General features: G+C 42.7%; 1 protein-coding gene across 1 annotated transcript in view; it reads left to right on the top strand.

The window, feature by feature from the left end:
* The window catches only part of TPO (thyroid peroxidase), a 117,294-nt gene that overhangs the window by 24,345 nt on the left and 65,077 nt on the right, over positions 1 to 27,872 (top strand). Inside the window, exons 7-8 of the mRNA XM_056856343.1 lie at positions 187 to 393; positions 16,876 to 17,391. Coding sequence (XP_056712321.1) covers positions 187 to 393; positions 16,876 to 17,391 — 723 coding nt within the window. The remainder of the gene's footprint in view (positions 1 to 186; positions 394 to 16,875; positions 17,392 to 27,872) is intronic.

The raw sequence follows: 27,872 nt of genomic DNA, 5'->3' as shown, positions 1-27,872 counted from the left end.
TGTCAAAACATTAAAAGTAAGCCAGCAAACAGAAAAAGACTGATCCTTATACAACAGCTTTACAACATCAGATATTCTGGCAAAAACAATAAGTTGCATAGCTACTTTTGCTCCCAGGCTATTTTATCATTTATGAAAAGTAAACTGTATGATTCATAGCAACTAAATTGACTCTTTGTTCCTCAGGTGCGTGAAGTAACAAGAAAAATTATTGAGACATCTAATGAGGCTGTTACAGAAGATGAGCTACATTCTGATATTTTCATTGTATGGGGGCAATACATAGACCATGACCTTGCTTTTACACCTCAGAGTACAAATCAACTTTCTTTACTGGGAAAAGTAGACTGTCAGAAGACATGTGAAAACCAAAGTCCATGCTTTCCAATACAGGTACAAGTCAAATGTTGTTGTTAAAATGCATGAAAATTGAATAATGTTTGTCATCTTGGCTGAGAAATACTGAGATAGCCCTCACTGGAGCCGGATACACAACTGGGGATATCCACACAGCACTTTCTGTTTTGCGTGTTCAGTTCCCAGTGCTAATGCACACTTCAGTTTCATTTTTGCATACATGCACACACCTATCCGACACATATGATGGAGATGGTTAAACATAAGATAGGAGGATGTGCTTTTCTTAAATAATTGTCTTTGCACTAAAGACATGGAAGTCTATGCTAAGGAAGGTATCAAAAGTGTCAGAGATCTTTCTACATTCTTAGTTAAGTACTTTGTACTTAGGCCCTTAGAAACAATTAAAGCTTTTGGGAGGAATTTTACACAGTGGACCATGTCAGAACAAACATGAGGACAATATCAGGTTTTTAATATTCTATATGACTGACAGTGTCGTCCTAATCAGAGTTACACTCTTCAAGAAACTCTGAAGAGTGTAACTGCTTATGATGGCATGGTACATCATCTGCAAGAGTTCAGATTTAATTGTTCCATCATTTAAGACTGTAAGCTACTTTCCAGTACATATGGGGAACAACTACTTATATACCCTTCCATGCATGAAGATGGCCCCATGCATTTCAGTGGTGGATTGGATACAGTGCAACATTTTTGCGGGCGGAAAGCATGACTTTCTTGCATGCTCCATATTCCCACAGTCTGAAATCCTCAAATTCTTCTCCTCCCAGGAATAGCATGGGGGCATTTCAGGCTCCAGTATGGGGGGGGGGAATGGGAAAGTTGTGCTCTGTTGGTGGTAACCTAGGGCTGTCAAAAAAAAAATTCGGTACAGTTCGGATTCGGCCGAATTTGACCCTTGTGGGTTCGGTATGTGCCGAAGTCCGAACTCCCCCGCTTCAGATCCCAGCTGGGAGGCGCAGGTCAGTTTAAAGGGCAGCCCGCGCCTCTCCAGCGGAGCCCGCTGAAGGGGGGCAGGCTGCCCTTTAAACTCATCTGAGCCTCCCAGCTGAGTTTAAAGGGCAGCCCGCGCCTCTCCAGCGGAGCCCGCTGAAGGGGGGCGGGCTGCCCTTTAAACTCATCTGAGCCTCCCAGCTGGGAGGCGCAGGTCAGTTTAAAGGGCAGCCCGTGCCTCTCCAGCGGAGCCCTTTCAGCGGGCTCCCCTGAAGGGGGGCCGAATTTGCCGAATTTATATGCGAACTCCCGAACTCGCTGAATTCGCCCCCCCCGGTTGCCCGCCAGTTTTGAGTTCGGATCCGTCCAAACAGAAAATCACCGAATCAGGGGAAATTCGGTTGATTTTCAGTTCGGACCGAACCGAATTGACAGCCCTATGGTAACCGACAGAAACGCTGTGCTAGCCAATGCTCCACTAATGAGTGGAGAACCTCTCGAATATGGATAAGTTTCACATGTACTTCAGAGCTGTCTTATGCAAGAAGCCCTTGGATGTGGTTTTATGTCAGCAATTTTCTGTGCCCTGCTTTGAATATTCATGAGAAATGTAGGCTAAAAGGAAGTAAATAAAATCAAGAGAACTAATGCAAGTATTCAAAAGGACCAGCTGAAGGCTGATGAGCTTGGTCCTCTATAGAGCAAAACATCTAACAACAACTTTGCTTCTTCCTAAGTAAACTAGAAAACACACAACTACCTCATCATGGCAAGCAGGAGAAGTATTTCTTTAATGAACAACATATCCTCCAAGAATAAGAAAAAATTATTCTGAAAGCAATGAACTTTTCCCTTTAAAACTACAAAACACAATCTAACCCTTGTACAGATTGGCTTGGTGATGAGAATGAAATGTTGAGTGCTGCTATTATTGGTGCTACAGCTTGTATCCCCCCCACGCGCACACACACACACACACACACACTGCATCCAAGCAAAATGTAACTCAACAGGTAGTTCACTCTTCTCAAGAGGGATCTCAAAGTGTGTCGCCACGTGTCCAATGGGAACATCAGGAAGGATTTGTTTTTCTTATCCTTTTTTTGGGAGGGATCTTCTTTTATCCCTTGTAGGCAAAGGCATTAACAAATGGCCACATCTGAAAATAGGAGCTGGGTAGGAATGACCAGTGCCAAAGGATGAGTACCCAGTCATATCGGTATGACTATTTAAGATAGCACCATCTGAACAGCATACTGTAAATTAAGAGAGAGGCAAGAGATAACAAAATTTAAGAGGGGGGAGCAAATTTGAGCAAAACATGACAAATATTTTACAAGGCCATTAAAAGCATAGCACTCTTTAGAGTCCCGCAGTGGCTATGCAGGCATAATTTCCCCTGTTCTGTGCTCAACATGCTATGCTATTCATCAGCTACAATTGCATTATTAAAACATTACCATCAAATGTTAGGTGCATGAGATTGATCCCCAGAAACCACAATGAGTTTGCAGAGGTGGATTTTCTTCACCTTCCCTATTCCCCAGCAGTCCATGCTGACCACCTGAAAACCAAGTATTTATGGTCCCAGGGACTCTGCTGAACAAAATGTCATGCAGCACAGGGGACACTTTAAAGAGGAAGGCTGACTTAATCACTCTTTCTGTCTCTCTCTACATGCAGCACAAGAAAAGACTCAGAGAAGTCCCAGGCAGCCTGGATCAAGCTAATCCATGCCTGGAACTGCTGGTGAGGCTAGATTAGACATTTAAAAATGGCAGTAAGAATGAATTTAGCAAGCAGGCTAAATTCAGACACCATTGGATATTATACTATCAACATGTCAAAGCTATCATTTGTAACTGTTGTCCTGGCCACACAGGAATAGCACAGTAGCACAATTTCCAACAATGTATGAACATTGGAAACCTGAATGCTGAGCCAACACCTCTTCCTCATCAAACATCAGTCTGATTCATTTGCCTCACCTGTGGTGTGGATCACTGATTGACAGGGAATTCATTAACCACAGGCTTGTTTGGCTCAAGACTGAGGTGCAGGCCTCAAAAGTACAACAAGTCAAATGTTGTTCCAGCAAAGACTGAGAATGAGGCCTGCAATATTCCTGCAATGAGGTGAAGCTTCAAGCCACTCCCTTCCAGAAGCAGGCTAGTGTTTCTTAAAGGTTCTACACTTGGTTTTTGGCAGTGAGTACTGTGTTGGGGTTTTTCTTGGCTTTATGAGGCTTGAGGGTAGAGTTGCCAGCTCCGGGTTGGGAAATACCTGGAGATTATGTGGGTGGAGCATGAGGAGGACGGGGTTTGGAGAAGGGGATGGACTTCAATGCCATACAGTCCAATTGCCAAAGTGGACATTTTCTCCAGAGTAGCTGATCTCTGTCTTCTGGAGATCAACTGTAATAGCAAGAGATCCCCAGCCATATGGTTGCCAGGTCCCTCTTTGCAACTGGTGGGAGGTTTTAGGGGTGGAGCCTGAGGAGGGTGGGGGTTGGGGAGGAGAGGGGCTTCAATGGCATATAGTGTAATTGCCAAAGCTGCCATTTTCTCCAGATGAACTGATCTCTATTGGCTGGAGATCAGTTGTAATAGCAGGAGATCTCCAGCTAGTACCTGGAGGTTGGCAACCCTATCCAGCCACCACCTGGAGATTGGCAACCCTATTCGAGGGGGTCAGTTGGGGAGTGATGTTAGGTTCTGCAGTGTGCTCTGGGTTACAGTCTGAGTGAGAGGGTTGACTCAGCCTCCTGGGACGTCTCTTGCACATGAAAGGGTGTTCCTAGAATTGTCTCAAATACTTCCTTCTGTGGTGGTGTCAGATGCTCAGCCCTAGTCTGGGTCTTCAGTCTTTTCATATATATATATATAATTTTTTATTAATTTTTATAAAGTAAGAATATATATATATATATATATATATACACACACATCACAAATTATAAGTCACATAAAAAAAACTAAAAAACAAAAATACCAAGATACAAATAACGAGCACTTATATAACAGTTTTTCATCTTCTTATATAATGTTATTGAATAAACAGTGCCTGAATATCCACCACCCACCTTGTGAAAGTATCCCACCACCCCTAGACTTCCAGAGAAGTATTCTGACAGTATTTATCTTAAACTATCGTTATCTATACTACATTTCTCTAAAATTCATTAACTATACTTACAAAATTCATTTTTGCCAGTTGATCCCAAAATGCAGTGGCCTTTGACCAAGTTTTTTTAAACTCTTCCATATCTTTGCCATGCAGAGTCTGTAAGTTTGGCCATCCGCATGTACAACCACAATTCCTCTCTCCAGTCCGTAATTGAAGGTTTATTTACTTGTTTCCAATTTTTTGCTATTATAATCCTTGCTGCTGCAAAACTATATTGACATAAAATTCTATCATATTTATCCATATTCTTTTCAGGAATTCCCTATAAACAAAATGCAGGATCTTTTTTTAATTTTATACTAATCAAATTATTAGTTTCCTTTATTATTAATCTCCAAAATTTCCTAAACTGAGGCTGTCGTATTTTGGTCACGTCATGAGACGACAAGAGTCACTGGAAAAGACCGTCATGATAGGAAAAGTTGAGGGCAGCAGGAAAAGAGGAAGACCCAACAAGAGATGGATTGACTCAATAAAGGAAGCCACAGCCTTCAATTTGCAAGATCTGAGCAAGGCTTTCAAAGATAGGACATTTTGGTGGACTTTCATTCATAGGGTCGCCATGAGTCGGAAGCGACTTGATGGCACTTAACACACACAAGGTGCTACTGGACTCTTGCCCTTTTTGACTACTGCAAACAGACTAACACGGCTACCCACTGTGAATTGTCAATCCCTTGTTTCCCTTATTTAATATAATTTCTAATTTAGATTTATTTTGATTAAATCCCCTCACATTATCTTGATTAAATATATCCTTTAATTTATAATACATAAACCAGTCTTTAATTTTAAGTTCTTCTCTAGTCTTTAACAACCAAGTCCCTTCCTTACGTTCTATAATATTTCTATAGTTATCAATGTCCAAATTTAATTGTACCCCTCTCTTCATAAAAGCTTCTACTGGGTTAACCCAACCCGGGGTTTTACATTTCAAGAATCCCTTATATTTCTTCCAAATTTGGAGTAAACCACCTCTAATGACATGAGAATTAAATTCTTTGTTTACTTTCTCTTTTTCATACCATAAATATGCATGCCACCCGAAACATAAGTTAAATCCTAATTCTAATAATTTAAGGTTATCTAGCAAAATCCAATTTTTTAACCAGGTGAAACAAGCTGCTTCATAATACATTTTCAAATCTGGTAATCCGAGGCCTCCTGCTTCTTTTATTTTAATTAAATTATTATACGCTATCCTATCTTCAGTCTTTTTACCTGACAAGGAAGAGTCTCTATTCTGGTCCGTGCCAATCTTTCCCAAAGAGATTAAGGGTTAAAATTTTGTTTCCTGGGCACATGTGGTACAATATGAGAAAGAATCAGGAGCAGGAGGATCCACACAAATATGGGATATATCTAAGGTGCTGCCAAGCCCCAGGAAGGAGAAAAGGAGAAGAAAGAGATATGGGAACCGTGTGGTTATGTCAACAACTCATGCTGTATTTTCAACCTTGGTTTCCTTATGTCAGTTTCTTTCATATTCACCAAGGATTAAGAATAAAAAGTCTCTCAGAGCAATGGATTTTTTTCCCTCAAAGCAGAAGAACCCTCTTGAGCATGATAATTACTACTCAGAGACTGATTTTCATAGCTGGTAGCTATTTGATGGCCTCTGCAGTAATTAATTTTAAAAAGTCAGCATTATAATTATATTTTATTTAAAATAGCCTCGGTGATAAATATAATTAAATAGCTGGGAATATTTTCTCCCAGTAACTAAGTATGAAACTTCTTGTGAACAGGCTGCCTCTAATTTTAAATAGAGCATCTTTAACTGAGCCCGAGAAGAAACATGCAGTGAAATTTTGTTGTCAGGTAGATCAGTTTTACTAATTCACATATTCCATTCTGGAATTACTTCACAGTGGTATTTATTTATTTAACAAATGCATACGCTGCCTCACCAGTGACAAGCTTGAGGTGGCCCACAATGTAGAAACAGTAATATTAAATCATACAAACAGCAGCAGAATTATCAGTCACAAAAGAAAAGCATAACAATAACAATATTCAGCACCATAAAACAATACTCAGGCTAGAAGCAGACAATAAAACTGAGTAAAACCGTGGAACCCCCAACAACTAAAAGCCTGAGAAAAAGAAATGTTTTGCCCTGGCAATTAAAGATAGTAAGGAAGGTGGCAGGTGAGTCTCAAGGGGGAGGGAATTACAAAGGAAAGGTGCTACCACTGAAAATGCCCTGTCTGTGGTCACCACTTGCCTCAGTGCAGGCAGAGGTAAAAAGAGCAGGACTTAGAAAGAAACTAGAACATGTATCCTTTAAGATGATCACTGGACACCAGCTGCTGAAGACATACAACAAAGTAGGGTTGCCCAAAGGCAACTATTGGAGGCACTGGGCAGTCCCATCCTAATTGGGGGGGGGCGAACCAGCTTAGGAGCCACTGTGACCCCAGTGCTGGCGTCAGCACCACTTGCACTGACTAAACTGGCACTAATGCTGGTGTGGGGGCACTTAATGGCAGCTCCGGGGGAGCAGCACAGCAACGCAAGCTGTGAGCACAGGCACAGCCTTGCTGGCTGCGTTTTCCCAGCACAAGGGATTGCATCGGTGTCAAAAGGGGTGTTCCCAGGGGCGGAACCGGCTTTAGTCAGCTCCCAAAACCCTTTTGGCCCAGGAACACCCCCTTTAGCTGGCACAGACGTATGCCCACAAAAAGGCAGGCAAAGCCCTGTGAAATCTTATGGAGGAATTGCATGGGGTTTCATTAAAATTACCTTTTTGCCTTCCTTTTTCAGCCTGGGAAGCCATCCAGCAGGTGTGTGCAGTTGCACCGTCCCCAGGCGCTTCTTAACCACCACCCCTAGGATTGTGCAGTTACTGTGCTAGATGGACTCTTCTTGGTCTGATCCAGAGTGCCTCTTCCTATATTAAGAATGATCAGCACTAGAAAACATGGCCTTGGTAACCCACAGTCATCCTCTTGTATTAACAGAGGAACCCACTGATATTGCCAAGTTAGTAATCTCAAGGTTCAGATTATGGATCTGGGCAGTTTACATTACACCTTATGGCTCAAGAGTTCTTTTCAGGCTCAGATTGTACTCGAAGGTGAAAAAAATGGCTCCATCCCACTCACCCCATTCACTCATTAAGTTACCTGGCAAGACCAAGAGTCCATCTAGCAGGGAGGTCTCTTTTCCTTTATTCCTGACACTCAGGGACACATATAGTTTCCAGGGTCCTTGACATCCACAATAAGTATGTTAGGTGCCCTGGGGAAAAAAATATTCAGGGATTTCCCTTGATTTCAGAGCTGCTGCTGTAACAGCTCAGTGCAGCACTTAGCTTTCCAAAAATCCTGTGGGGTGGGTAAGGTTGAGACTATTATGTCTTGCCCAGTGCCACCCAAGTAGCTTTGTTGCTGAAGCAGGGGTGAAATGATCTTACATTCCACACTGGTATTACCTCTCATAGGGAGACTGAAGAAGAAGATGGGAAGTACCATTTTTGCTACTTTCCTCACAGTGCATCATAATAGACTATGCCCACTGACATTCACCCTAGGGCTAAAGGAAACTCAACTGATGCTACTCATGTATAGTGAACTCATGAGTACAATGACTAAGTGCTCTGCCTGGAGTGTAATAAGCAGGAAAGGGGCACCATTCCTGCATTATGCTGGGAGAGGCAGATAAGGGAATAATTAGACAATCTGCGTGAGGCCCGAGTTCTATTCATTATGGATCCTTTGATCCCATTTGGCCAATTAGCACCTTTTCTTCTTCTGCACAGTCAAGGATTTTTTACAAGCAGGTTCCATTATACTTTTCAGATTTGTAATCTAAATAACATCCTATGTGCGGGCTCCCAGTTCCAGGAATGTTGCCATTAGCAGGCTGAGCTTTTCCTCTAGCATGTAGCATGCAAAGGAACGGCCTCATGTGAAGATTTTTCATTAGCTCTAGAGTGAAATGTTAGGCATTGCCTGGAGAGGAGGGGGGAAGATCACCATCACTCCCGTCATATTTGATGTCACTTAAAAGGCAGCAGAAGGAAATCCTCATTTGCACATTCAGCTGTTGGCTGAGCTCCATCTCATAAAAAATAAATAAATAAGATGAAGGGACTTCATTATGCCATTCCACCGGTCCCTTAAGGTTTCTTATTGCTGCTTCCTCACCAGGCATATGGAATGATGTGGGCTAAAACTGCAAACGCAGTTAGCTACAGAATATACACCATGCAAAACCCCAAGAAGCTGGGCGTATGGTAGTAGCTTTTCTGCTTAACACCCTATTAAGTGCATAAATACTGAGTGAATTATTCCAGGCTTAGTTTCTTGAAATGGGTGTCAACAAGGTGAAGGCAATCAAATATAGATTAGGATACCATATAAATTTTGGTTTTCGAGAAAGTTATGTCAGGAATTATGATTTATTATGCCATTTAAGTACATGACACTTTACAGACTAACAACCAAGAAAATAAGGTCCCTGCCTCAACCAATTTACAGATCCCTACGTAGGAAACTTTAGGCAACATGGAAAGGGGATGAAAGAAGGGAGGGAGGAGAATGAAAGGAAATGTAAGAGCTAATTCGTTAACTAATTAAAAATCATTTATACTCAGAACATTTAGCATTTAGGAGGTTGCTTCCAAACATCAAATGTATCAACAGTTAAAATACAACAGTAATCATACAATAAATAACAAAAGCAGGAATTGACGTGGAAGTATGCGGATTAGCAGTTATCCAGGACACACCACCAGAACTCCTTGCTTTATAGAAAACAGTGTTGTTTAATTTACAGTGCACAGATAAAAGACAAACCGTCACGTACACTCTCTCCAGCAAACTTCCCAATACACAGTTACAGTTACATAGGCTTATATACATAACTCCACCTGAAACCAATAAGGCCACCTGCAGACCTGGCCACAGTATTACATCATCCTTACTGCTTCAAACCGGTTAGTTACAGTTCACCCTAGAACCTGCAAGGCTATTGCTACCTCTTGCATCATCCCAGATGCCTCTGATCTGACAGCTACCTGTCAGATTATTATGGGCAACTTGTTACTCTGACAGGAATATATATAATTTATATGTATATATATATATATATATATTAGAGGCATGGCCCAGGCTAGCCTGATCGCGTCAGGTCTCAGAAGCTAAGCAGGGTCAGCCCTGGTTAGTATTTGGATGGGAGACCACCAAGGAATACCAGGGTTGCTGTGCAGAGGAAGGCACTGGCAAACCACCTCTGTTAGTCTCTTGCCATGAAAACCGCAAAAAGGGGTCGCCATAAGTCGGCTGCGACTTGACGGCACTTTACACACACACACACATCAGGTAATCTTGTTGAACTACCCTAAAGAGTGTTCAGGCAGTATAAATCTGGGATACGCTACAAGAGTGAAAAGAGGGAGAACACAAAAAAAATCCACAAAAAACCCCTTGGAAAACATGTTTGCTCTATACAGCCGTATACAGCACCAGCACTTAAAATGGTGCCAAGCAAGGAATCTGTAGCTAGGGTAGCTCTTTTAATGTGTAGGCTTTATTCATTTGGGAGCAAGGTAGAAAAAGAGATCTAATTGTTGGTTCTCGTAGGTTATCCGGGCTGTGTAACTGTGGTCTTGGTATTTTCTTTCCTGACGTTTCGCCAGCAGCTGTGGCTGGCATCTTCAGAGGAGTAACACTGAAGGACAGTATCTCTCAGTGTCAAGTGTGTAGGAAGAGTAATATATAGTCAGAAAGGGGTTGGGTTTGAGCTGAATCATTGTCCTGCAAAAAGTAACAAAGGTAATGTGCTAACCGTTGTCCTGTAAGATAATGTGCTAATGAGGGTGTGGTATATTAACATACCACATATTAACATACCACACCCTCATTAGCACATTATCTTGATACTTACAGGACAATGGTTAGCACATTACCTTTGTTACTTTTTGCAGGACAATGATTCAGCTCAAACCCAACCCCTTTCTGACTATATATTACTCTTCCTACACACTTGGCACTGAGAGACACTGTCCTTCAGTGTTACTCCTCTGAAGATGCCCGCCACAGCTGCTGGCGAAACGTCAGGAAAGAAAATACCAAGACCACGGTTACACAGCCCGGATAACCTACGAGAACCAATGAACTCTGACCGTGAAAGCCTTTGACAAGATCTAATTGTGTCCTCCTTTTCAATTGAAAAAGAATATAAGACCCAACCAGATAACCAAATGAATAAAGGAGGCAAACACTTCAACAGGGAACCTCAAGCAAAGAAAACTCTTGATTACACAACAGAGGTAATAAAGTGCACGATTAACCAATGAAATATTCATTGTCAAAATAAAGGATCATTCTTTGGAACTGTTTCTACTGAACTAATGAGCACAGAAGTGGGAGCATTTATTAATCAAACAAGTTTTAATCAGCTTAGGAGATAAGTATTTAACATAATAGCCTAATAGATAGCATTCCCCACAGTAATGAGTTTTCTGTGGTATTTTAAAAATAGGTGGTCTATTGAATAGTGCAGGAAAAATGCCATTAAGGAACAGATTTTAAAGCTCCATTATAAATATCTGTTCAGCTCTCATCAACTCATTTAAATCTCAAGGCTTTTTCGGCACATCTGACATTTCTTGCATTTCAGAATGTTTATCCAGGTTTTTTGTTTAATACTTGCATCAAAATATATTTATAATCTTTTCTTATTTAGAAACTTACCCTAAACAAGGCCAGTATCTGACAGGCAACTATATCATAGTGGATGATATTGGCAACTATATCATAGTGGATGATATTGGTATACCGATCTCTCACTGACTGATACAATAAATAACAAAAACAGGAATATATATATATATATTAAAGGTGTGTGTGTGTATACATGCACACATAAAAGAACCCACTCTGAACAGCAAACAGAAGAAAAGGTGGAACAGGTCAGCACTCTCTGCAAAATGGAAGCATTATTCTTCATCAGACACTGCAGAGGGTTCTCTTGTGGGTCTGTTTTACTGAGCAGTGCCTATCCCTATTTAACAGTTTTATAAATCCAAGGTATAGAAACTTTGTCCCCTCTTCAAAGTACTGGATATTCTTTGTAATTCACAATGGTTGTGTCTACAAGAAGTGCTCATTGGGAATTGTTCTGTAAGGCTATTGAGTCCTGAACATTTTTGTTATGCTTTGTCCAAGTCCATTACGCCATGAGATATTGAAAAATCATTTAGAAAGGGAAGGGCAGGGGGGGAAACCCCAGTTTTTTGTATATGTCATTAGACATTTATTTATTAAGTCTATTTATAGTTCACTTTTCTCGCTGACTCAAGCTGGATTACAGAGTACAAGAAGAGAAAGTAAATGTTATCAAACACTAGAACTGTGGTTCCCAACCTTTTTCGAGTCGTGACCCCCTTTTACAATTGCCAAGTAACCTGCGACCCCCGCCACATTTGCATAATATAGCCATAAATGACATTTTCAATAGGATAAAGAAAACACAATACAAATAGATATTTCAGGATATAATTCCAACATTTTTTCTCCATGAGTACGGATTTCTGAAATATAAATACAAAAAAAAAATTCTTTTACGTGAAAATTTTTTTTTGTTTTTTTATTATTTCTCCGCAGGAAAAGGTTGTGAGAAGAGCATTTAGCACCGCTGTGATGCTGTGGTGTCATTTTTAATTTTTATTGTCGATAAAAGGAGCAAAGTTTATGTTTGCATGAGGCTTGGTGCGGCACCGAGTAAAGAAGCGCTTTGTCTCTTGAAAGCTCACTCCCCCAAAATCTTGTTGGTCTCTAAAGTGCTAGTAGACTCAAACCGGGCTACTGCAGACCAGTAGCGGCTACCCTCTGAAACTATCTTTTATGCTTTGGGCTGATTTTACCTGATGATTAGGGTGTGATTGGGCTTTTCCTAACTAAAATATGGACATGAGCCAAGCCAGATTGAAGCCAAATTTCATAGAATCATAGAGTTGGAAGGGACCACCAGGGTCATCTAGTCCAACCCCCCTGCACAATGCAGGAAATTCACAACTACCTCCCCCCCCAACACCCCCAGTGACCCCTACTCCATGCCCAGAAGATGGCCAGGATAAGAACATAAGAAAAGCCATGCTGGATCAAACCAAGGCCCATCACAACACTCCATTAGTTGGGATTATGGCCAAGGCACTGGGAAAGAAGGGGAACTGCAATATAGGGCTATTAATCACCTCACGAGAGCGAAGGGCCAGGAAAGAGCCGAGGGCTGCTTATCCTGTCGGACTTTTCGCACCTTTTTCTCCCCTCCGCCAGTCACCGCTCCTGCGCCTCACCAAACCCGCACGCTCGAGGGGGAAATCCCGAACTGCACATGCACCTCAGCTCTCTCCTCCTTGGCCTTGGCAGAGTGGAACCGACTGACAGAGAGACGAGGCGAGGAACCGGAGAGAGAGAGAGGCAAGGAGAGAGGCGAGGAACCGGCCGACCAACAGCTGGAAGTAGAGAGGTGAGGAACCGGCCGACCGACAGAGAGGCGAGGCGAGGAACCGGAGAGAGAGAGGCGAGGAGAGAGGCGAGAAACCGGCCAACCAACAGCCGGAAGGAGCCATGCTGCAGAGGTGCGGCGGCGCGCTGCCACACACCAGCTGTAGCCCCGCCGCCCAGCTGAGAGGCGGGCAGGCCCACCCTGGGCGGTGGGGCTACAGCTGGTGTGCGGTGGCGCGCTGCCGCATCTCTGCAGCCCGGCTCCTTCCAGCTGTTGGTTGGCCGGTTCCTCGCCTCTCTCCTCGCCTCTCTCTCTCCGGTTCCTCACCTCACCTCTCTGTTGGTCGGCCGGTTTCTCGCCTCTCTCCTTCCGGCTGTCGGTCGGCCGGTTCCTCGCCGGGATGGGGGCTGTCCCAGGACAGTGGCGGCGACCCCCCAGAAAACACGTCGCGACACTCTTGGGGGTCGTGACCCACAGATTGAGAACCACTGCACTAGAACATTGAATGAACAATGCGATAGGACTAGGAGTACAAAAATGAATGACAATGCCAGCAACAATGTGAACATACAGTATAAGATATACTATGAACAATGCAAATTAACAGTGCAATAGAACTAGGAGTACAAAACTAACTGCTAATACCAACGCACTAGGGCTAGGAGTACAAAATTAAAAGACAACGTGAACTGCCCAGGCCAGCATAGTGTCAGCAATGTAAAGTGTGGGATTACAAAGGTACAAGACAATGCAGTATTCACTCCCCACTTGTATATGAAGGTGCCATTCTGGACTGTTCTGTTCCACTACAGATCAATTCCATTACATAAAGGCCCCCCTGAACATTTCTGTTTTGCATATTTTCAGAATGATAGTACTGTGGAAGCCTTCCTGACTTCCTCAGGCAAGCCCTTCCACAAGGTAGGAGCCACCACAGAGAATGTATGTGAGAGCGTACAGTTGCCAAACTTACCAATTTACATGGAGAAACCTTCAGAAGGTTCTGTTCAGACCAAAGCTGATGTGACAAAGAATAGTAGGACAGAGGCAGTCCCATAGGAATGTGAGACCTTGGCTATGAAAGACCTTGTAGGTGATAGCCAGCACCTTGAATTGATGTGTACGTTCTGCCTTTCACTGACTAGTGATCGAGCTGCCACATTTCTGGACTTTCTGAGGCTGACTTCAAGGGAAGACCCATGTAAAGTACATTACAGTAGTCTAGACTTGAGGTAACCATGGCATGGATCCACATGGCCAAACTGGCCAAGTCAAGGTAGGAGGCCAAGTGCCTGGCTAAGTGAAGCAGATAGAACACTTTTTAGCAAGCTGCATTGACTTGCTTTTCCAGTAGTGTTGCTGGGTCCAGTATATCCCCTAGTTTCAACTGAACCAGAGAGCGAAAGCTAGATCTCATTGAAGGAGGGAAGCCCAGTGTCCTTCAAGACCAGCATTATCTCTGCCTTACCAGGATTCAGTTTCAACTTGTTCACCCTTAGCCAATTAACCACAGCAGTAATGCACTGGTTGAAGAGCTCTACAAATTTACCAGGTGATTTTGATAAAGAGGTGTACAGCTGGGTATCATCAGTGTATTGATGACAGCCTAATCCAAAACTGTGAATGATTTATCCTAAGGAATTTACGTAGAGATTGAGTAACATGAGTAACAAGACAGAACCTTGTGGAACCCTGCAAGGCAAGTCCAACACTGGTGATAGTTGGTCTTCAAAACTGACCCTACAAGTTCTACTTGTAAGGAATTATTTAAACCAGTCCAAGGTGTATCCCTTAATCTTAACCTCATCTTCCAAGCACCTCAATTAAATGGCACAATATGCCGTATCAACAGCTGTTAATAGCTCCAATACAAGCACCATGAGTGGCACAGCCTTTTTCTACATTCAAATGGAGATCATCAACTAAAGTTATCCAGCCAAGCCTGGAGTTTCTCTGCAACTGCTCTTTTAATGTTCTTGCCCAGGAAGGGTAGGTTGGATACTGGGCAATGATTTTTCTGTTCCAGGTATACACTTTGAGTGTCTTCTTCTTCTTTGCCTACCCAACTCAGACATTTCATCCTGGGTTGTCCGTGAGAAAAATTCAAATATTATGGTCCCACCATTTTCAAACCTGGTTCAAAAATTTCTTGATCTTTTTGATCTGCTAAGCTTTCAACAAATCAGACACAAATTCAGAAATGAGCATTAGGTATACTTGCAGTATTTACAGTCTCAGGGTATTTCAATCTTTTTGCTTAGCTAAATCATTTGCATTTTTGTTATATCTTAGGAAGAAAAACATTTTTTTTCTCATAGAATATTGTACCCATTTCACACCAAACCTCCTTCATTCTCACAAGACATTTTAAAGAGTGTTTTAAAGAGCTGACTTGTCTAAAGAGTTGTGTATTAATTGGCACCCAATTGGGAGCTGCCAAAATTTCAAGAAACATCCTTTAGATCTTTGTGGATTCTGTGCCTGATTCCATGCTATGAAATTCAAAAGTTTCCTAGGACACTGAGTGATGTGCCAACAGAATAATTTTAGGGAACTGTCTAAGCCATATGCCATTTCCAACTATTGATTTGTGTGTGCTTAAAATATTCCATTATTTTATTCCTGTGAGAGCTGCTGCAATGTACTTCCTTCCCATATTGCTCTAGCCTATTGGAAGCTCCAGCATCATATGGTAGGAGTCCACAATGTATCTGTTTCACACACCAACACTGCTGTAACCGAAAGGGATAACAGTGATGGGAAAAGTAGCCACATCACTAGCTTCTCTGTATAACTTCTGACTGCTGACACCACAAGAATGGTATGGAAACGAAGCATGGTGCAGCAGCTTCTACACCACTGAAGTACATTAGAAGGAGATACAGTGAACAAACCCCAGAGTGGAAATATGCAGATGAAGTGGTGAGACTATGAAGATAGGATTGGGCTCCATTGTCAGATGGTTTCTATTGCAATCTATAGGGCAAAGTAAATGGGAAAGATTTGGAGAGGGGAAGCCTCTCTCCCTACGTGAGACTCTGAGAACACGAGACATGGGGCCAGGTTTTCCCTAACAATAATGTCCCTTAGTCTACCCTTTTATCTGATCACATGGCTATCATTCACAATTAAAAAGCAATATTTCTTGGGTTTTCTTTTGAGAGAGCTGGCAACTGTATCCTCGAGGCTGTTGTTATATTGTTAATTTGTATTTAAAATTTTTTCTATGGGGTGATTTTAATTATATTATTAGAAGCTACTTTAGATTATTTATTAGAGCAAGACTAGAGCAAGTCGAGTAGACAGACAGACAGACAGACTACTGCATTGTGGAGCACGGGCTGGTTTTATGATCTCATGGGGGAAGAGTGCCTAAGCACATTATTCTCTCTGTTGTGTCTCTGCAGTATATTGGTGTATACCTCTGCCATCCCACCCGTCATAATAATGGGTATTTCACTAATATTCAGCAACAAAAACAAATGGTGTGTGAATTCTTATAAACAAAGATATGGTAATTTTAATATTCAGGAAACCTAATGTGGCATATCATGAAATGTGTAAGTTTCTGGGATCACCAGTAATGAAAATGGGAAAACAATATTTTTTGTGTTTTGTGTCAAGGGAGAAGTTGTGATTTATGTACATGTGCCTGGACCCTTAATAAGTGATGCAATGTGCACATATTCTGTATACAGTTATCTGTACAAAAGGCTACAGACTTAAGAATTCAGCTATGGTCACTTCAATTCGATTTATGACAGAAGAATGCCACAAGCATGTACTGGAAGAGGACCAATATGCTGGGGTGGGTGGGAGGATGCTCATATTTTACTAATGAGAATGAATAACACTCTTCTACTTGTGCTCAGACAGTATGTGCATTAGGTTCACTAATGAAAGATGTTTAATCCACAGGTTTCTGCAAATGATACACTCCCCATGAATATGGACTGCATGCCTTTTTACCGTTCATCTCCTGCCTGTGCCACTGGTTATCAGGGAGTTCTCCTAGGAAACCTATCAACTCTAAATCCAAGGCAACAGATCAATAGTCTAACCTCCTTCCTAGATGCTTCGACAGTTTATGGTAGCAACCCAGCAATAGAAAGCAATCTGAGGAATCTGACAAGTAAAGAAGGCCTCCTGAGAATAAACTTGCAATACTTTGACAATGGCCGTGAATACCTGCCTTTTGTCGACAGAGTCCCCTCGCCTTGTGCTCAAAACCTCAAAGCAGATAAAGTAGAAAGGATTGAATGCTTTATGGCTGGAGACAGCAGATCTAGCGAAGTTATTTCACTGGCGACTCTGCATATACTGTGGTTGCGACAGCACAATCGCCTGGCAAAAGTTCTGAAGAAGCTGAACCCCCAGTGGAGTTCTGAAATTATCTATCAAGAAGCTCGCAAAATTGTTGGGGCTCTACATCAGGTAGGGTACATGCCTTTAAAATCCTTGCTTATTAAATCTTTACCTTTGAAACAAAATCAGAAGAACATTTTGAAGTGTTTGCGAGGCTTGTGAACTGTATTGCTCCTTTCAGTAGACAAACTCTTTTTCCCCCACTTTGAACTTTTTGCTACAGGATTCAAGACTCTGAAGTTGCCTGATATTTATTCTCTTCATTCCAGCCTTTAGTTACTAGCTTGAATTCTGTGAGAGGCATTCACTTGAGCAAGGGAGCTGTCCAAATTTATGCTTCCCATCTCAGCCGCTAATACCTTTGTAAAGATGCTCCCAAACTTTGACAGACCCTCATGAATGCCCTGTAATCAGTTATGCAGTCCAATAAGTTTATACTCCCAAAATCATGGTCCCCATTCCCCTTTAGATGGCAACTTCACATCCTTCAAATGAGAAGCACAGAACAGATATTCAACAAGCTTGTCTCATCCTTCCCAATTGTCAACAGGGTGCAACCTTATGCTATGCATATTTACTCAGAATTAAACCGCATCTTGTTCAACAGGGCTGTTCCCAAGTGTGTGTGTGCATAGGACTGTAACACCTGTGAAAACCCTCACCTTCAAAATGATGGTCTAAACAAGGGATGTCGAACTCATTTGTTACGAGGACCAGATATGACATAAATGTCACTTGGTTGGGCCGGGCCATGTCTTGCCAGCCCAGATTGAGGGGCGGGGTGGCTACCTTGGCTGGTGAGCTCCCAGATGGCTCATCAGCCCAGATTGTGAGTGGGGGGCTGTCTCAGCTGGTGAGCCTGCCATCCCAGATTAGAACTGGGGATGGGGTGGGTGGCTGCCTTGCCTGTCAAACCTGCAACAGGCTTGCCAGGCCAGATTGGGACTGGGGGTGGCTGCCTCGGCTGGTGAGCTCACAGTGGGCTTGCCAGCACAGATTGAGAGTGGGGGGCTGTCTTGGCTGGCAAGCCCACAACAGGCTCACCAGGCCAGATCGGGATGGGGTGTGTGGCTGCCTCAGCTGGCTCACGGACCAGATAAGAGCTCTCAAGGGGCTGGAGTCAGCCCCAGGCCATCTGTTTGACACACCCTGGAATAAACTAAACAAAGCTAACAAGACATCTTTGTTATAAATATACCCCAGATTTTGTGTGTTTGCATGAATGTAAGCATGTTCTACTTTGCCCCAAACTAAATCCAGCCTCCCACATTTACCAGTGGCCTGGGGAACACTAGTAAAGGCTGCCTCTGAGCAGGTACAAAGGGCAGAGTTTCCCAATTACTTCAGCCCTTCCCCTATGAGTGTGTGAATGCATGAGAGCATGAGCAAGGGTCTGGTGCATGGGGAGGAATTTGAAATATAGCCTGCTTTCTTAAACAGGGATAATTTTATTAACTACAAGCTATTATGCTACAGCACAAGACAAGGGAAAATGACCATCATACCTACAGCAGATCTAAGGAAAGAAACAGGAAAAATCATACCTCTGAGCTAACCTTAAGAATACAGAATTTACCTCCAAATCTCCCTCTACAGATGCTTGTGGAGCAAATACTGATTCTGACTCACACCTGCTAAAAGCAGGGGAGTCTAACTCCTAGTTTTAGAACTGTTAACTGGATGTTCAAACCTTTTAACATTCCTGCCCTAGGTTAAATCCAGAGTTAGGGAGCCCACTCCCCCATGGAATGGTGAACCCCCATCTTCCAATCAGTAAAGAGCTAATGTTGCACTCTCTTCAATACCCAGCTCATGTTTTAACAACAGCTAGCCATCTTGCTCTTTCTGACATTTAGGGAAAATGGTTATCTTTTCAAGGAAATGCATCTCCGCTCTTTTTGACACTTTGGGTACACTTTATGGCTGTCTTTCCTGGGAAAGCAAGTTGCTCTCAGAGTCCCAGGGACTTCCAGTGAGCTTCAAAGCACCTTACATTTCTGTTATCATGACAATCTTCTCCTTGCCCCAAGTGGCCATCCTCCTGAGGTGTTTCCACAGGGAGCATTTTCCCATCTAAATGATCAGAGAGGAATGTGGGGTTGTTTTTATCTCCTTCTGGTTTTCCACACAACCTTACCTTCTGTTTATGCACAAATTATGGTGAACTTTCCTTCCTCTTCTCTGTTGTTTTTAAAACTGGAAATAGTGCAACCTTTCTGTCCCTGCCTTTCTTCCTACAATGTTAGTATTTTCTGTGTATGAAAAGGAACACCTTTCTCGTGCTGAAAGGGAATCCCCATCCTCCAGTGCTGACGGCTCTCCCATGCACCGCAGACCTCAGTCAAGAATAGAAATGTGAAATTTAGAAGACATTGGGGGGGAGGGTAAAAAAACTGCATTTTTTTAAATGCCTGCCTTGTCCTTAAAAACATTTCACTCATTTTCTCTTAAAAAGAAAATATTTCACAGAAGTTTTTTTTCAGTACTCCCCAAAATTTCCATTTTTTCCATTGGAAAAATTGAAGGGTAAAGGCCTCAGGGGAAAAATGGGGGGGCAGGAACCCTGTTCCCCCACCCAGTTTTTTTCCCCCAGGCCTTTACATGTCTAGTGAAGAAGCATACAAAGTAATCTCTGAGGGCATTCCTAAATTTTAGTCCTGGGAGGCCATGTGTACCCCTCATTCCCCCAATTAGCAAAGAATCTTATTCTGTTGGGGGGGGGGAATTAACATTTAATGCATACTGGGTTTGTTCCTGGGATCCTGGGGAGGGGCTGTAGCTCAGATCCTGGTGCTGTAGCTCAGACCCTGGGGAGAGGCTGAGCATCTGCTTGGCATGCAGAAGGTCCCAGGTTCAATCCCTGGCATCTCCAGTTAAAGGGACTAGGCAAGTAGGTGATGTGAAAGACCTCTGCCTGAGACCCCGGAGAGCTGCTGCCTGTCTGAGTAGACAATACTGACAAGGGTCTGATTCAGTATAAGGCAGCTTCATGTGTTCATCCATTGGCAGGGATCATGGGGTCTTCCCCCTTCCCACCCATAGCCATATCAGATCTCAGGAAAATTTATTCTTGGTATCGAGGGACTTCTATACTAATAGCTGCACCAATCAGGTGGCTGTGGTGGGGGAGGAAATTAGGTGAAACTGCTCCTTTCTCTTCTTTAAGAGGTGCTCCATTCATGCAAGAGGGGAAGTTTAATTTCCCTTCCCCTTCCCCACTACAGCTACCCGTGGTCTGTTACAGTGGCACAAGCCTCTGATATGGAAACAGTGCTTGGATTCCCCAGCACACAAACAATGGACCCTCGAACCCTGACCATTGTAGCTGGACTCCATTTCTCTCTCCTTCAGGACATGTAGCTGTCCTTGGTGCTGCTCCAAGCCGCTCAGTAAGGATATTTTGTTTTTGGTCACTGGCCCAAAATCTCACCATCTTATCACACAGAATACATGTAGCCAGGCTCCCCATGCAGCCTGCAGTGATGGTGTGTGTACGTGTGTGTGCAATGAGGAGGCAAACAACACAAGAAGCTATTGCTTCCCAGTGCTGGCTACAGCTGAAATTTGGCACACACATCCCTAAGCCTATTAGCCAGGGGCCCAGAGTTACAGTGCATAGGAAATTCCTGCCTGCTCAGCAACCCAGAGAAAGCCAATTCAAACCCTGCTGTGACACCTACCAGAGGAGTTAAGGAGCTTGTACCTTTCAAAATTTAGAGGAGGGACTGTAGCTCAGTGGTAGAGCACATACTTTGAATGCAGAAGGTTCCAGGTTCAATTGCTGGCATCTCCTGTTACAAAGATCAGATAGTAAACAGGCTTGGAATGACAGCCTTCAGAGCGGAATGATGGCCCCTAGAGTGGAATCAGTACTCTGGGCCTTGAATGAGCCCCCAGAATGGAATGATGGTCCCTGGGCACATATAAACAGCTCTAGGACTGGAATGGCAGCTCCCAGAGTGCAATGATGGTTCCTAGGACCATATAGACTGTTCTGGGTTTGAAATAACAGCCCTCAGAGCACAGATTCCAGTACCAGGGGCTGTCATTCTACTCTGGGGGCTGTCATTCCCATCACTGAGCATTTTATCTGGGTCCAAGGACGGTCACTCTACTCCCAGAGGCTGTCATTCCACTCTGGAGGCCGTTTTTCCAGGCCCAGGGTGGGTTTCTCATAATCTGTTCCACATTTTCATTGCAACTTTTGTGTGCTGTAATGTATTTCAATGGAGTCCATGCAAATCAATTGGCATTCCAGACTACCATTAAATCCAAAGGGCCTTTAGGCCTCTCCCATGGTTCCCAATAGGCATTTTTGTCATATGTTTTGTTACAATTCCCATAATGGCAGACTGATAGAAAGGGAAGGGGGTGTCTGCAAAGGAAGCCACTTTTACTTATTGAAATGAAATAATCAGGCCACTACAAGGAAAGTTTTCAGAGGAAAAGCAAGAAATTTTTATTGTCCATCAGTCACTGTAAGAGTAGGAAAATTCAGAGGTTTTGTTTTGTTATTTGATTACGTGACCACTCAGAGGAGCTCTCCCACTAGGCTGCTGCTTGACCATGATTTTACCATGATTTCAGGAATCAGTGGGGGGAACTGAGTATGCACTGACAGGCATCTATTTCAGGGGACTTAAAATTAACCCCCCTCCTTTGTCCAATTCACTTGAAACTTGGGGGGGTCCTTAGATTAGAGAGAGAAGTATGCTTTGTGCAAATTTGAAGAAGAAGAAGGTTGGTTTTTATATGTCAACATTCTCTGCCACTTAAGGGAGAATCAAACTGGCTTACAATCACCTTCCCTTCCACTCCCTACAACACACACTCTGTGAGGTAGGTGAGGCTGAGAGAGCTCTAAGAGAGCTGTGACTTGCCCAAGGTTACCCAGCTGGCTTCGTGCCTCCGCTGCTCATGGGGAGGAGTGGGGAATCAACTCCACCGCTCTTAATCTCCGCTCTTAACCACTATACCATGCTGGCTTTCATTATCATTATAAACACCTGTCCCAGGTCCTCATATACCTGTCCCAGGTCCTCTCCATTGAAAATAATGGTCCCAAACTCTGGAACCACAAACATTGAATCCTAAACTGATAATGCCCTACCCAAAAATTGGCAGCCACAGTAACCCCCCCCCCCCCCGGAAGCCTGGATCAGACGTTATTATAAAAAATTTCTCGGCACACATCCCTACTGCCTAGTTTAACAAGAAAATTTGGATTCTAAATCAAATCAGACCTCAACCTATGTCCTGTCTCATCTAGTCAAGGCATGCAAAACTAGGTGGATGTTCCTGCCTCCATAAGCAGCCTTCAAACTTTCAAAGTGAGGCTTGAGTCACACTTTTTATTCTCCCAGAAGCAGCTATTTTGGCCACTAGAATGTAGTCACCTTTGTGAAGGGGAATATGACCATTAATAGAAATCACATTTATAGTGAAAAGCATCTTTCCATCATTGACAGCTCAATGCCAGAAGATGTGGGTTTTGTCCTTTATGAATCTGTGTACATTTTTATTTGAAATTCCTAACTGGGATATGGGGTGGGGGGGAAATGCACACATCATTTAATCTTAATAAAATCTTTTAACCAGTCTGCACATTAATCTTCCTTATAGCTTCTCCACCGTGCAAGTTCCTCTGTCTTAAATGTGCTGTTTGCTTTATAATAATTGCCTCAAAAGGTTCAGAATGGTTTTTGGCACTAGTTAGCAGAGAACAAATCTGAAAAACATGCATACAAGGCTTCTGGCCACTCAAATGTTAGTGGCTTGGAATCAGACACTTCATGCCCTTTAGACAAAACAGTTTCCAAAAGGCATTTTCTGTGAATGACTCTGGGCCACTCATCATCTGTCTGAATACCACAGATTAATGAGATCAGCCTGTAGCATATTAGAAATGAGCTGAAGTGGATGAAGTCAGTTCAGGGACACAAATTCCATCTCTATATGCAGCTCCAGCTACGTCTGGGATAAAATAGCATCATCAGCCTCTACAACTGAGGCTTTCTAAGCATTTAGACTCTAAAACGTCTTTCCCAGTGACTGCTTCATTTGAGGGAGGAATAACCCAGGAAGATAAAAATATAAAACTTTGAAATGAACAGTTTTAAACAACTATTGGGTGCTTTCATGGGGGGAAAGGTGTGTGATACAATTTTTTTTTCTAGTAAAATAATGTTAGCAAGCATTACTTTGGCTGTGATAGTTGTAGCTCCAGACCACTCATTCATTTAAAACAACATTGTGAAGGATAGAGATAATATGACCATTTCACAATAAGGGATTCAGAGGCTTGGATCCCACCAAAAAATAGCTGCTGACAGAAAGATTTCCACTAGTTGGGTTTATGACGGACAGTTTCAAGTTCTGCCCTCCAGGATCCTCAACCAATCAATTTCAAATGGTGGACTGGAATGGTGAAAAAAGGGGGGTTGGCAGTTTAACCATTGGACAACTGAAAGAGATGGGAGTCATTGGATTTTGGTGTAAGAAGGGTTAAGAGGTCTGTTGGTTAGGCAAGAAGTCGATTAAGTATTTTGAAGATAGGTAGGATTGGGGTGCTGTTCCTGTTAAATACAGTTAAAAAGGTGGAAGACTCTATGTTATAAAGATTTGGGTGCTGTTCCTATCAAAAACAGTTAAAAACCTTTCTGTTCCATGATATCAGTCTGAATGAGTCAAACCAGAAACTGCTTGGAACTGCTATGCTTTCGTAGGTCCCTGCTGTCCAGTAACTTGCTACTGTAACATTGAGAAGGCTGGAGAAAAGAAAAACAATCAACCAACTCATGCATACCACTGAAATAAACCTTTTTCCTAGTCGTTTTCATCAAGCCTACTGTGTAGTTTCTTCAAGCCAATAATCCTCTCATAATAGTGAATTCTGGGTGGCACCATGAGTCCATGGATTGCCCTAACTGAGGACTAGAAGACTAAGCCTTGATTATAAAAAAAATAAGTCTCTAGGACTTAGATCTGGAGATTGGGTGTTATCAAAGGCCTCCATTTTCTTACCTCCCCTCTTCCCCTGAAGCCCCAAATGCCTTCTGAAATGCTGCTCTGGGGCATGAAGGGGAAATGGGAAATCTGCCAAAGGAGGGGGGATCAGCAAAAATCTCTCCCATCTGTGGAAAGCCTCCATGGTATCCAATCTGATGTGTCTCTAACCACATCCACATAGGTCCTTGCCATGCTGTTGGATTGACATTTCAGCAGTAAGACAGAAAAGTGGGAAGCAGAAGAAATATTGTATTATGCAAAGGTTTGTACAATGTTCCTTTGGGCAGTGTGTCATGCAAAAAATGAGCCCATTCCCTTGTTCGGGATTGGTGCAGAGATCAGCAACACTGATGTGAAGTGTACTAGGCATGTCAGCCTGAGAAGTGCCCACTATCGGCCAGGACAGTAACCAGTTTTCCTCCTAGGTGGGCTAACTTTTCAGACAAGGCTGCAAATAAATTAATGGAATATATGTCATTTACCCACATTCATCAGTCTATGGGCATATTGTAGTGCCTGTCAGTACAGTCCATCACAGATTTGCTCTAGTCTAAGACCGAAGTAACTCTGCATAGGATTGCACTGCATGAATTATTACTGCCAGCAATGTAGATTAAATAAGAACTATTATTTGTAAACAAAAATAATTAGCGTAAGTGGGACAAATCAGTGCTTTCAGTGTACCCACTGGGTCCCATCCAGATGTAGGCATGATATAAAATTATTTGGGCCCTCTTGCAACCTTGGTTTTTTTCATTCGGTAAGAACTTCACAATACTTCCTATTGCTACTAATTTTGTTTTCTTTTTTTAACATTATTTCTGAGATATTTGAAAACCCAGCAAATTCTATTTACTAGCTTCTTGCTTGCAAACCTGTCTATTCTTATTTGCTATGGAACTTGTGTGTGTGTGTGTAAAGTGTCGACAAGTTGCAGCTGACTTACGATGGCCCAGCAGGGTTTTCAAGGCAAGAGACTAACAGAGGTGGTTTGCCATTGCCTTCCTCTGCATAGCGAGTCTGGTATTCCTTGATGGTGTCCCATCCAGGTACTAAACAAGGCCAACCCTGCTTAGCTTCTGAGATCTGAAGAGATCAGGCTAGCCTGGGCCATCCAGGTCAGGGACCATGGAAAGTAAACATGTATAAATGAATACATGCACACACATAGGAATCATATGTAAGTGCCTTTTCTGGGTTGCTATCTCACATAGCTATGATATTCATGGGAATTTTGATACCACATTGTTCAGAATGATAGCCCTTCCTACCCATGTGTTATTCTCCTACCCAGCAGTGTGCGACTTTGGTAGGAAAGATACCCTTGATTGGCCAGCCCATGCAATATTCACATGTGTACATCACAGCCTTGGGGGGGGGGAGATTATGGGTCACTACAGAGTACAGTTAAGAAAGTGGCAGAAGTGGTACCTCCTTTCTTCTGCTTCAAGTCCCCTGAGAGAAATAGTACCAGTAATACGTTACTTTCACCCCTAGGATTACCATTACCCGGAAAGCTCTTCTCAGTATGTATATTAAAAGAGTATGTGTGTAAATCACATCCCTAATTGAATATAGAGTCAGATTGGGGATGGGCAATGGTCCTTAATGACTTTTCTCAAAAAACCATTAGACCAGCTTACACATTACATTTAAAAACAAAAGAGAATCCAGTCCACCAAGAATGGCTGAAGGACAGTTGCCACTAAATTAAGTGCAGAAGCAGTCCTTAAGAGACTGCGTCCATTCATAGTGAGTTCTTTAGCATCGTACTGTACCCAAAACATTGATCCTGATATTTTGTTTTTACTACAGGGAGCAGGAGTGTTTGTTTACATATTTCCAGAAGGAAGAGTTTCTACTCAAGAAACAATCTTAACTTCACTCTGTCTCTCATTTAATTAATAAAAGATAAGGGCAACCCAGTCCTTAGTTTGCTTTCCCAGTCCAACCATCTTTAATTTCCAAGGCACCTGTGCTGATGGTCACACTGAAGGGTGGTGCTGGTGGTAGATGTTCAGTTTCTATTCCAAGATATTCTGTTTGCTTTCCTTTCAGTTGGACCTGCTCAATTCAGGTCACAGCTGCACTGTAAAGGTGAAGGTTGTTTGTTGTTTTCCTTAACAGGACAGAATGTCTCCAAGGCACAATACAGACCATGGCTTGCAACAAAGGCAAGCTGAATAAGAATGTGGACTTTTCTTTCTCTCTTGGTAATAAGGCAAAGTCTAAAATTGTGCTGAGTGTGGATAGTCCTGCACTGAAAGGAGTCTTGGGAACTTCATGTTAAAATACTGGTTCCTAAATTAAAAGGATCATTTTAGTAAAGCCATTAGCTCAGTCCCTTGCCTCCACCACTGCCAAAGTCAGGTATTTTGCTGGCTTATTCCAGGAATATGAGGCCTTATTCCAAGCTGTGAAGAGACATTTTGTTGGGAATGAGGGCTGGCAAGAGCCACCACAGGCCTCCTCAGACAAACATTCATTCTAGGTATCTCTTACACCACTCATACCCAAACCAAACAAGTTTTGCACCTGGTTCCATGGGTCTGAGGATGAACAGGCCCCCTGGAATTTTGTACATCTACTGTCTCCCCCCCAAAAAACTCAGCAGCCCTGTTATGTTTTTAAAACACCTGGGAGTTATTGAGTTGAATCTAGGCAGCATTTTTGCTCAAGCTTGTCAAATGTATAGCCTCCATCTCACATGTCCCATGACCCCCAGAATAGCCTTCTTGCATGGTCAAAGGGGCTGTCTACATATTTTACCAGTAGAAAAGCTGGCTGGATCCAATCCATTAATTTTTTTGATTGGATTTGACTGATAAATAATTATTACTTTGCACAGTTGTAACCAAAATGATGGTTATTCACCTTTCTGGAAAAGGGCATGCCCCATATTATTCAAAAAAATGTCAGTAGCAATATTGTAACAACATGCCTAAATACAAATATTGATGTAAGATTAAAACAGCACACATATTTTTAAAACCTCAGGAAAAACAGATTGCTCACCTCAAGATAGTGTTCTTTCAGTGCATATATATGGTACTGTTTTTTATGCAGCACCATTGGAAGGTGTTGGGTGGGGCTGTTTTTTCCCTCCACCTCCCCCTTCTGTAAACCTCTTAGTCTCAGAAAGGCAACACAGAGAGACTAGGGGGATCCACATGAATGAACAATGACATAAGCAGATGCACTGAAGAGGAGAAAGCAAACAAAATTGGCCCTCCTGTCTGTTCTGCCAGCATCTCTTCCAAGGCTCCACTTACAGAGGTTTCAGAGATTTACAGTTTCACTTGCTTTCTCCTCTTCAGGGCAGCCACCCTTGTTGTATGGCTTTTTATCCATGGAGGAAAGCCGGATTAGATATAGATGAAGGTGGAGTGAAAATTGGTGGCAGGAACATTAAAATAGGTAGCTGACACCACATTACTGGCAAAAATAGTGAAGACATGAAACAACTCCTGATGAAAGTTAAAGCAGAAAGTGCCAAAGCAGGACTACAGCTGAACATCAAGAAGACAAAAGTAATGACTACT

The sequence above is a fragment of the Euleptes europaea genome, chromosome 10 (genome assembly GCF_029931775.1).
Source record: "Euleptes europaea isolate rEulEur1 chromosome 10, rEulEur1.hap1, whole genome shotgun sequence".
In the NCBI taxonomy this organism is placed as follows: Eukaryota; Metazoa; Chordata; class Lepidosauria; order Squamata; family Sphaerodactylidae; genus Euleptes; species Euleptes europaea.
The sequence above is the reverse complement of the archived record's forward strand: the minus strand, read 5'-3'. Positions and strand labels throughout refer to the sequence as shown.